General features: G+C 53.4%; 1 protein-coding gene across 1 annotated transcript; it reads left to right on the forward strand.

The window, feature by feature from the left end:
* Positions 1-3,366: 3,366 nt before the first annotated feature.
* Positions 3,367-6,686, forward strand: KLHDC7A (kelch domain containing 7A). Its single transcript, XM_032986608.1, has one exon. The coding sequence runs from the start codon at positions 3,555-3,557 to the stop codon at positions 5,964-5,966; it is 2,412 nt and encodes an 803-aa protein (XP_032842499.1). The 5' UTR covers positions 3,367-3,554; the 3' UTR covers positions 5,967-6,686.
* Positions 6,687-11,034: the final 4,348 nt, after the last annotated feature.

The raw sequence follows: 11,034 nt of genomic DNA on the forward strand, positions 1-11,034 counted from the left end.
TGCTGGCATGGTGATGGATCAAGCTACAGGCTGGGACCTTCTCAGCACCGGCACAGCCAAAGTGATGAGTGAGGGGACACGGGAGCCTCTCCTCATTTTGGGCAGAGGTGCTGTCTGCTTTCCCAAAGTCCCCCCAAGGCGAGGGACAACACAAAGAGATGCAATCCCACCAAAACAGTGATCCACAGAAAACCATCCATGCTGTGCTGGACCCTGCCTTCACCTCCTGCCCCCTTTCATCCTTCACCCACCACGTACCAGCCCTGCCACCCCATCCCCATCCACCTTCCTACAGGTAATTACAAAGGACATGAATTAAATCCCTGCCCCGCCCCCCCTGTCACCACACACCCTGTTGTTTGAGGACCTGGCAGTGAATAATGCAGGAGGCTGGAGGGGGAAAGAGCTGCTCAGGTTGTTTCATTATTGATGAGAGATGACAGATCCGCAGCTGACAACCTGCCTAAGAGATATGATTAGCTTGTAAAAAATTAATCGTGCTTCTTAGGGATGACGCGAGCTGAAAACCCCAAGGAGCGGCGTTATCGATGTTGCCTAATTTCAGGGGACTTTGAAAAGGTTTTAGCAAAATTTGGAAGAGGCAATTACATTCAATTAGAGTCACAAGCACCGAGACGTCACTGCTGCTCGCAGACACCACGGCCGTATCCCCTGCCCCCCTACGCTGCCGCTCATCCTCCTTACCGCAAGGCATAGATAAATATACATTTATACGTTGAACCTGTATTTTTACCGTGGGGATCCTCCTTCCTGACATCATCCATGGCAACTCAGCAGTTGGGCTCTGGTCCCCCCGTCCTGCCATTTGTGAAGGCAACAGCCGGCAGAGCAGCACGCTGCCTGCCAAAAATACGCTCGCCTCCCCCTGTGCTCCGTGTCTCAGCCTCCCAACGTCCACAAAACCCCACCGATGACGAGGATAATCGCACTCATCCTGGCACACACCCAGAGGTGGGGTTTGGGCAGCCCAGCCCTGTATCTCGCAAGGATGTGGCGCATCCAAGCCCCCGGCCTTTGGGGTTATTGGGGTGGGGGGCACAAAACCAGGGATACTCTGGTTTGAAGGGGCTGGGAATATCGGTGGGAGCAACGGTAGGTTTTGCAGAGTGATTCCCTTGCCTCCCCCACCTCATTACCGGGCACAGTTACTGCCGTGGCCGGGTTCACAGGGCCACCAAGTGCATGCATAATTCATACTTTCCAGCTCACGAACACAAGGATCTTTGCAGTTCTACCTGCAGATTAAAAACCACGGCAGTAAGAGATGAAGAAACCTGGGGGTCATGGCCGCACAGAGGTAGCCAGACCCTTTCCAATTAGCTGAGCCCTGAATCACATGCCCAGCCTCAACACACATCCCCATTACCCCAACTCCAGCCTCGGCTTCGGGACCCTCTGGGTTTGCAGGCAGGAGGGATATCCCTTTCCCTGAGGTTTTGGCTGGGCCAAGTCCCCCAGTGATAGATTTTGGGTCCCTATGTTAAATGGGATGAAGGGGAGTGACTGGGTGGTGCTTCGGCCCCTGGGTGGAAGCCCAAGACGCACCCAAGGGATTAATCACACCGGCTCTTGCCCTGCTCCAAAGTCCAGATCTTAATCTAAATATCCTCATTCCCCCAACCTCTTTATTGCTGCCTCTCCTCATGCTGCACCCATACGAGGTGACAACTTGCCAAACATTCCCCTAAAAGCCACTGGTGTACTCTCTCTGTTCATAGCAGGGATGTGCAGAGGGATCCAACTGCTGAGCCAGCTTGGGGAGTTTACCCCTCTGCTTCCTTTCCATCCTCTTTAATATATATATATATATGTATATATATATATATTTATTTCTAGCACCTGATCTTCAACTTAGCAAGCATGTCTGGCAAGTCTAGTAGCAGACATACAACCACCCTCATCCCCCCTTCAGCACCACCGCGGTCGCTGTGCAAATTCAGCAGCTCAGGATTGGAAGGGGGACATCTCAGCACTTGCAGATGCTGGTGATGGTGGGGACCGTGACCCAAGGAGGTTCATATGTTCCTCCCCATCTCAAAAGGCAGTGCCCAAGCTCATGCGACGGCTGCTGAAGATCAGCTGCTTCACAGGAGATGGTTTGGGAGATGCAGGCACCAGGTATGAGCTCATGGGCACCCACCAACTTTAAAGACCCATGGGAAGGCCTCCTCCAAGCACACACACCCATGACCCATGCAGTTGGGACCCATCACACCCACACCTCATACAAGGAGCTGTTTCAGCATCACTTGGGTTCATTTCTCTGGAAAATCCCACCAGATCGGGACCAAGCTAGAGGGAAGCGAGTCCCGGCATACAAACAGGAGCTGCCACCCACCCCCACCCACATTTTGGCGGTTTCTTTGCCACCTTGTAAGGCCTCATTTCTTTATGCATCTCTCAGCATGTGAGATGTTCCCCTCGGGGAAAAGGAAATTAATTTTATGCCTTTGAATTCAGCTCGCTCAGCGGCGGTTGCGGAGGGAGGCAATTCCCCAGGCCCCCTCCTCTCACCCCGCCCCCGCCGCTGTCCAGGCATGGGGACCCGACTGCCTCGGGGATGACGGGGACAACAATTCCCCTAAATCTTTGAAATTCAGATCAGGACCAGACACATCACCAACATCTTTCCAGGGGGAGAAAGAAGTTAGCGTGACACTGTCTGGCATCCTCCGTGCCTCAGTTTCCCCACAGTGACTCCAATCCCCACAGACATCCCACGCGCAGCAGCACATCACTTCAAAATGACAACTTGCATCTCTCCCATCCCTTCCCACCCCAATTTTCTTCCTGGTCCCAATACTTTTATTTACTTTCCTTACTTCATCCCTCTCCCCATGCACATGGATTCAGGTCTCTGAACACAGTGGCTACCTGCTGCAGTTTAACTCCTGCCTTTATTTACTCTTTGGTGCTGGATTTTTTCCCCCTCCCAAAGCCCCCAGCTCCTTTTCCAACAGCTCTTAATTTCCCTGCCACTTCCAAGCTGGCCTCGAAGAGACCCCAGAAGCTTTCAAGCTATTTCCCGTCACCCTTCATTAACTAGAATGCTGCAAACGAAGGCTACCGAGTTAGTCTCTGCCTCACAGCAGCTACTCAGCGTCAGACCAAAGGTCTGTCCGGCACCGGGCTGCTTCTCCCTCCCTTCCCCATGCCTGCACTGAGGGATGAGGGACCTTTCCCAGACAAAACAACTTATTTTCCACTTCCATTGCATGATCTCTTTTGAACAGCAAAAGAAACGAAGAGGCAGCACCATCGAGCTGCTCCGAATACTTTTCCTCCCTTTGTGCTTCCTTTTGCTTTTCTCTCAGCCTCTCTGTTTACCTGGCTAATAAAGCCGGCTCTGTGCTGCCAGCTCTGGGCTGCACCTTTTCCCCGGAGCCCAGCCCAGCCCAAACATGCAAAGCTTGTCCAGAAACATCCTGCCAGCTTTGCCCGCTCAAAGTCACCTTGCCCCAAACCTTCAGCTCCACGCTCCGGACTCACTCGGCAATCATTAATCGGCTTCTCCGTGTTCCCGGCATGGAAAAATGCCCCAGCGGGTAACCTTGCCCTGGCAGTCCGACATGCAGCTGGCCGGCAAGCTGGTCCTCTCCGCCGCCGCTCTGCTCCTCCTGACTTTGGCGTACAGGTTTTATAAGTCCCGTTCGCTTGCCGGGGGCAAAATCCCGCTGGTTGATGCGGGAGGAGAGCAGAGGGAAAACGCTGCCCGGGATGGGGATGGGGACAGTGCGGTGGGGCTGCGACGGAGGAGGGTGTTTGGTGGGGAGGGGGGCAGGGATGGTGGAGACGGACAAGTGAGCGTCCCTGGGACACGGCACACGCCTGCCTGGGGTGATCAAAATCTGACGAGGGGTGAGGAGGAGGAGGAGGAGGAAGGAGAGGGGATGGTTGCTGAACCGGGGCAGGCTCGTGGGAGAGCGGGGATGGCTGGGAGGGGAAGCGAGCCGGGAAAAAAGCTGGGAAGTGAGGTGGGATATAAATTGAGAAGTGAACCAGGAATCAAGCTGGAAAGTGATCCGGGAAGCAAGGCAGGAAGCGAGCTGGGAAGCGAGCTGGCAAGCGAGCCAGGAAGAGAGCTGGGAAGTAAGCTGGCAAGAGGGCCAGGAAGCAAGCTGAGCTCTTATGACCCTGGGGACGCAGTCAAAACACCGAGCAGGCACAGGGAGGAGGGCACGCTTGCCCCAAGCCCGGGGATTTGCCCCGGGATCCTTAATGTCCAGATGGCAAGTGATGGGTTCGCCCAAAGCACAGAGCAGGATTTGGCCATTGGAGGCATGAGGCATGAGGCTGAGGGGTGCGGGTGGGCGATCCAGACCCTCAGCGTCACCTCAGACCTGGGTCTAACGATGACGGCGAGCGACGCAGGGTCGGACGCTTCCTACTCTTTCTCCTCGGTCGCGAAGATCCAGGTGGAGGAGAACTACATCGCGGAGCGGCGGGTGAAGGATGGGGCTGGGCAGCTGGTCCCTGGCCTCAAGGGCAAAGTCTATGACTACTACGTCCAGTCCACCTCCCAGTCGGTGTCGAAGAAGAGGTCTCTCCCCTACATCCCTCTGGGAACATCCCAGTGCCACAGCTTAGAGTGGGTCAATAAAGATCTGCCGAGCTTTGCCACCCAAGACCCAGACCCAACATCAGCAATGCGGGATCCCACCACCTCCTCCATAGTTTCACCACCTATGGAGAGCTTGGAGATCTCCCCTGAGCCACTAACTCCTGGCCGCAAGGACAGCATCCTCCAGATTGCCGACAGCCCCCACCTCCAGCTGCCCATGGAGGGTTTTGGGGTCGCGGCGTCAGCCAGCACACTGCTTGCAAACCCTCAGCCAAGGCTGGTGGCTAGTGCTGACCTCTTCCAAATGCCACCACTCCCCCATCTGGACCTGGGCAACTGCTACGAGGTTCTCTGCACCGCCAAGGCGCAGAAGCTCGGCCACCTCCAGGAGGCTGCCTATAAAGTGATGAGTGACAACTACCTGCAGGTGCTGAAGACACCCTCCATCTACGGCCATCTCAATGCCGGCGAGCGGGAGCTCATCCTGCAGCAGAGGATGAAGGGGAAGATGTACGTGACCGTGGCAGATGTCAACGTGCAGGAGCCCGGCCTCCACACCAGCCGCCTCTGCTACTACGATGACGGAGGGGACTGCTGGCATCACCTCTGCCACATGCCCCCAGAGGTGGTCTCCCGGGGGTGCGCCATGTGCAGCATGTTCAACTACCTCTTCGTGGTGGCCGGCTGTGAGGGCACGGGCCGGATGCAGAAACCTTCCAACCGTGTCTTCTGCTACGACCCCCTGACCAACATCTGGAGGGAGATCTGCCCCTTGAACCAAGCACGGCCGCACTGCAAACTCGTGGCCTTGGACGGCCACCTCTACGCCATCGGCGGCGAGTGCCTCTACACGGTGGAGCGCTACGACCCCCGGCAGGACCGCTGGACCTTCACCGCACCCCTACCCCACGACACCTTCGCCGTGGCCCACACAGCCACGGTGTGCGATGGGGAGATCTACGTGACGGGGGGCACCCTGCGCTCCGTGCTGCTGCGTTACGCCGCCCGCTCGGACAGCTGGAGGGTCAGCCCAGCCGGCAGTAGCAAGGACAGGCTGGCCGAGATGGTGAGCACCAACGGCTTCATCTACCGCTTTGACCTCCACCGCAGCGCAGGCATCAGCGTCTACCGCTGCAGCGCCAAGGCCAAGCTATGGTATGAGTGTGCCACCTACGCCGTGCCCAACCCACCCGGCTTCCAGTGCGCCGTGGTGGGAAGCCTGGTCCACTGTGTCGGCCGGCACTTCCACAGACGCTTCTTGGCCGACCACATCTCACCACGCTTCGGGACCAAGGAGCTGCAGCCTTTCCCATCGCCGCGCGGCAGCCTCCTCCCAGCCGTCCTGGTGCTGCCGGCGGGAGGGACGGCCCAAACGCAGGTTTGAGGGATCCGTGCAGGGTTCTCATGCGACAGCTGGTGATGGCTCAGATGCGACACGATGGGGAAAGCTGGTAGAAGAAGCCACCAGCCCATATTGGACCAGGGAGCGTGGGACCAACACTACCAGGGCAGTGTTACCCACACCTACCATCACACAGACATCCTCCCGGTCCCCATCAGAAAGGATGGAGACAAAATGCCCTTGGATACTGCCAGTAAACCCAGCCTCGAAGACACAAGGAAGAGCAAAGCGGGAGCTGGCTGGACTCATTTGCTTAGAGGTACTTAAACATAGGCGTGCTAGCTCAGATGCAAATAAACCCCGGCTCGCTGCAGGCTCCCAGCTGTGCACTACCCGATAAGTAGCTGCTTTACACACCGGGTGTTTAATGTGGTGTTGACCTGCACACACAACACACGGGGGATTTTAGGGTGGAGGAACACAGCAGGGAGGTTTGATCCCTAAGGAGGCATCACCCAAAGGTCAACCCCATCGGTATCAAGCCAACATTGAGCCTTCAGGCTTGACCATCCACATCACCCCATGGTTGGAGGCTATGGGCCAGAGGGTGCACTGCTCCTACCAGTGCCTTATCTGTTACCTTCTCCTCAGCACAGAATTATATATATATATACACTTCTATGCATGCGATGTAAATAGGCACCATAGATTTATAGACAGCTGGTCTCAGATGAAATTAAAATGAACATTTGGTAAAATTAACCACAGGCTACTGTTGCGTATCATTTCAAGCCGTAGCCAAGCCTAATGGGAACAAAGAGGCCGGTGCATGTCTTACATCACTAATTACTGCACAAACATCTCTGAGGAGGCAACTAAAAGCAAACTAGGGTCCTGGATGTAAGCAGCCAGTCTTTCATCGACTTTTCTCTGGGTTTCACCGACCTCATTCTGCCGTCTCCATGTCCTGCCAAAAGCCTACTTTGGGTAATTGCATTTTCTTCCCCTCAAACAGCTTGTCATCCGTCATCTGTCAGCCCCAGACAGACAAAACCAGCTCCCAGACAGACCTGTCTCCTGTACCTGCCTCCTCGGTGGCAGCATGTCATGAGCACAAAGTCATGGATGCTCTTGAAGATAAGAGAGGTGCTGGAGCAGCCCACGGTATCGCCATTTACGCCTTGCTGCTCGTGGTGGTTTAGGAGAGCTTAGGTTAATGCTCTCTTAAAGTTCCCCAAAAGTATTTATTACCTCTCTCAGCCACTGCCCAGAGGCCTCACGTTTCTGCACTCCAGGGCTTCCTACGAAGGTCAGTGGCATCCAGCCATGTTAGGAAACCTTGGGAGGCTGTGTTAATTAACCCTGCCTCCAAGGTTTGCTCATTAGCAGCAGCACGTTACTTCTGCTGATGGAGGGTGGGTGAGGCACACTGTCCTTGTGCTAAAAGCTGCCACGTTCCAGCCTCTTTCACCCACCCAAGGTGCTTGGGCTGGTAAACCTTACGAGTCAAAAAACCTCACTATTATTATTATCATTATTATTTAACTCCTTGTTATTTAGCTATCTCCATATCTGGTGCTCAGAGCAGCGAGCTCAACAGATGGGTTCATTCACGCTGCAACACGTTTCTACTTCTCCTCTGGCAAAACCCAGGTCCTGGCTGCTTCACCGGAGCAACCCAGGCCCTCTGCAACCCCCAAAAGCCTCTTGTCCCCATCAGCACCCCGGGCTCATGGCCTTCAGCACTCCAGCCACAGCAGGCTGGGCGCTGGGGAGCAGAGGACGCGCTGGCTGGGGGGGAGCCGGGCAGCTGGAGCTCTTCCAGGTGACAGCCTTTTTTTCCATCCCCAGAAAAGCTTTCCTGGGATCCTGCCCTTCTCACAGTGCCTCTTTGCTTCCGCTTAATATTTCACCTTTTCTTTAACTCCTTCCTGCCAAGCTTCAACCTCAAAACCCAGCAGCTTTCCCCTCATTCCCCAGTGTGACTGTGAGTGATGAATAACAATGACCAAGGGTGGGCAGCTCTCCCCCGGCTCCTGCACTCTCCAATATTAACATGATTCACCCAGGGAGGCATTTGGGAGATTAAAAGCACTGGGGAAACCCTGTGCCAGAGCAATGCTTGTCCTGCAAGGAAGGACAACCAGGTTTGGAGCAAAGAACATGCAGTGATCCTCTGGTTGACAGCAAAATGACTTATGGATGCGGTTAAGGGAAAGCAAAGGGGAAAGGACAAATGCAAACTGATACTCAGACGTGGATGGTTTTTGTTTGCTCCCAAATACCAGTGCAGGGGAGGAGCTTTTGGAGGGCTGGTAGGCATGGTGACAACGGTGGCGTCACCGGCCAACTCCTGCCACTACCACCAGATGCCAGCCACTGATTTCTAACTGTGCTGGACACCCACCTCTGTGTTTCTGCTAATGGTCAGTGCCTTCCAACCGTGGGCTTGCAGCTCTCAGGGTAACCATAAGACCATCGAATAGTTTCAGTGCAGCTTGCAACGTCAGGATATTATTAATTTTTGCCAATCAGGTTGACGAAGCTGCCACAATATACAGTGAAAAGTGTTGGGAGGCACGCGGTGAATCCTAGCAGAACTCCACCGTGTGCACCCTGGAGCTACAAACCACCCCGAGCAAGTTCAAGTAATGATAAATACTTAGAGGCTGCAATAAACCCAGCTGGACTTGGGGTTTACCTGGAAGGTCCTGCTCTTGGGAGCCTCCTCCCTTGCTGCAAGACCGGTTGCTGCAAGCCAGGACCCTCACCGGGTCGGGGACCACCAGGACTGGGTGCTGGAAAACACAACCACCACCCGGCTCCTGAGAGCTGGGAAAAGGAAAACCAGTTGCCACCATCCACTACCAATTCTTCCATCCCTATAATTCCCTCAGGGGTGCCACCAAGGATACTCTCCAGCAGAGAGATCTTCATCACCAGAACCTAGACCCACTGCTGCCCTCCAAGCCCCCCTGCCTGGTTTATCTCCCAAACGAAGGGTGCAACCACTAAACCGTGCTGCTTTGCAACCAAATATAACCTTTGCACTAAATTCGGTATTTTCTTCTAATCAGGAAGACCCATTATCTACCCCTGCCATGTTTATTTAGGCAATTACATAGCTTAATGTACATTGATTCAGATTCTTAATTTTTACATTTTTGATTATGATAAAAAACCAGGGAGTGACGCATTTCTTATTTGCTCAACGCTCTTTTTTCCTTTGCGATGTGCCAGGCTGCATGCGAATGAAAATTGGAAGTCAATTAAAGAAGTGCAAAAACAGCATTTTAAAATCTTTTTTATTAGTTAAACACGGCTACCTTCAATGTGTCGGCTACAGCAGGGTGGAAAGAAAAAAAAAAAAAACAAAACAAAAAGCAAAAAAGTGAGCTTATCCAGACATGTTTTGCATTTAAAACCAATGTGATACATGAAAGAAATATTAAGCGTAGTGAACTGACAAATTAAGTATCTCGTTCCTGACAAGTGGGAGCAAATTCGTGTCAGTGGTTGAGGAGCCAGGTGGGAATTTAAAGCCAGTGGAAGGGAAAGACCCGTTGCAGCATCTCTAGGTGCTGGTAAAGGAGGTGGCACCTCTCAGCCCCCGGCCACGGTTTCTCCCAGGCCCTCTGCAGAGATGCCTACAGCAACATCTACACTTCTATGGGTTGTGTTGCCACCAGGAGAGCCTCCATGCGATGTTTAAAGCCAAGGAGAGATGTCCTGTCCTCTCCCACTCCTTTGTTCACCCCTCTTGCACCTAATCCAAGCTGACCACTCACACGTGGCCACCAGCAACCCCTTGGTAGAGCAGATCCTGGAGGCACCAACCTCAGCCTTTCTCCGCTCGGGTTTGCAACCAGGACCAACCCAGTTGTGGGAACAGGGAGCTGCACCCCAGCTTCAGAACCTCACTTACAAGCAGACGCTAACGAACCAGAGCTCTGCATGACCCCATTGCTTGCAAGACCCAGACCTGCTTGGCCGGTACCAAAGGGACGTTTCTTGGCAGCATCCACAAGCAACTGCTCCGGGGATGTCAGCCAGCTCCTTGCGAGCGCGGAGAGGTCACTGCTAATGAAAGATGCTATCGCGGAGCCGGCGTCCGGCCAGACAAACGTAATTAGCGGTATTTGCCGAAGACAAACCTTGGCGAGGATGGGGGGGATGGGAGCACATCCCCTTGTGATCGTTTTGGGGAAAAAACACGGCCATTTGGAGGCCTTCCAAGCTAGAATAACAGCCTTGCCAATGACTATTTAATTAAAACTTGCACGGCGTTCGAAGGGAGAAGGGCTGTGAGTGAATAAGTGCAGTGATAAAATATACATCGACTCCGGCATAAGTTCTGTCTCCCCAGCACAAGCCTTGCTTAAACCGTTGATGGTTTTTGATTCACAAGCTCCAGTGAGGAGGGAACATTTGCCAGCCACTATTTCAATCCCACTGGGAGTTTTTTCCGAGGGTTATAGCCATGCTGTAGTTTAGGATGTGTCAGCACTGGCATCATAAACACAGATCAGAAACGCTATAAAAGGAAGAAAAAAAAACCCAAACCACACTCCTGGCTGGAGTTTAGCATCCTGCAAGCTCAGGCCAAAGGCAAATTATTTCTCCGTTACTGAAATAAAATCAATAAAACTCATTTTTATTTACAGACAAACCAAAGAGGGGGGAGAAGGGAAAACTCCTCGAGCTGCTGAACGGGGATAGGGGTGTTTATGGTTTTCAAGCAAAACCACAAGGCACTGGGCAGTGATTTCAAGGCAAGAAGCAGCAGCTGGGCTCTTCTCAGCTGCCTTTCATGGACCTTACTGAAAATATCCCCAGGTCCCTTAGAGGTGCCAACCCTGGGGTGAAACCCCTCACCCCATGGCAACCTGGGGAGATGTTATCTCTCTGAAAGTTACCATCTAGCTAAATAAAACCAGATTTATTATTATATCAGCTATTTTAGTTCATTGTTCTCCTACAAGCAGCCTCGGGCATGGAGGGGGGGTGAGCACGTGGTTTGAAGACAACAGACTCTGTGCCAGGTCACTGCCTTGAAGGTACCTCAATCCCATCAAGGCAAATAACTTTTATGTTCATCACTGTTTTCTGA

The sequence above is a fragment of the Tyto alba genome, unplaced genomic scaffold (assembly GCF_018691265.1).
Source record: "Tyto alba isolate M040663 unplaced genomic scaffold, T.alba_DEE_v4.0 Super-Scaffold_20000042, whole genome shotgun sequence".
Taxonomy (NCBI): Eukaryota; Metazoa; Chordata; class Aves; order Strigiformes; family Tytonidae; genus Tyto; species Tyto alba.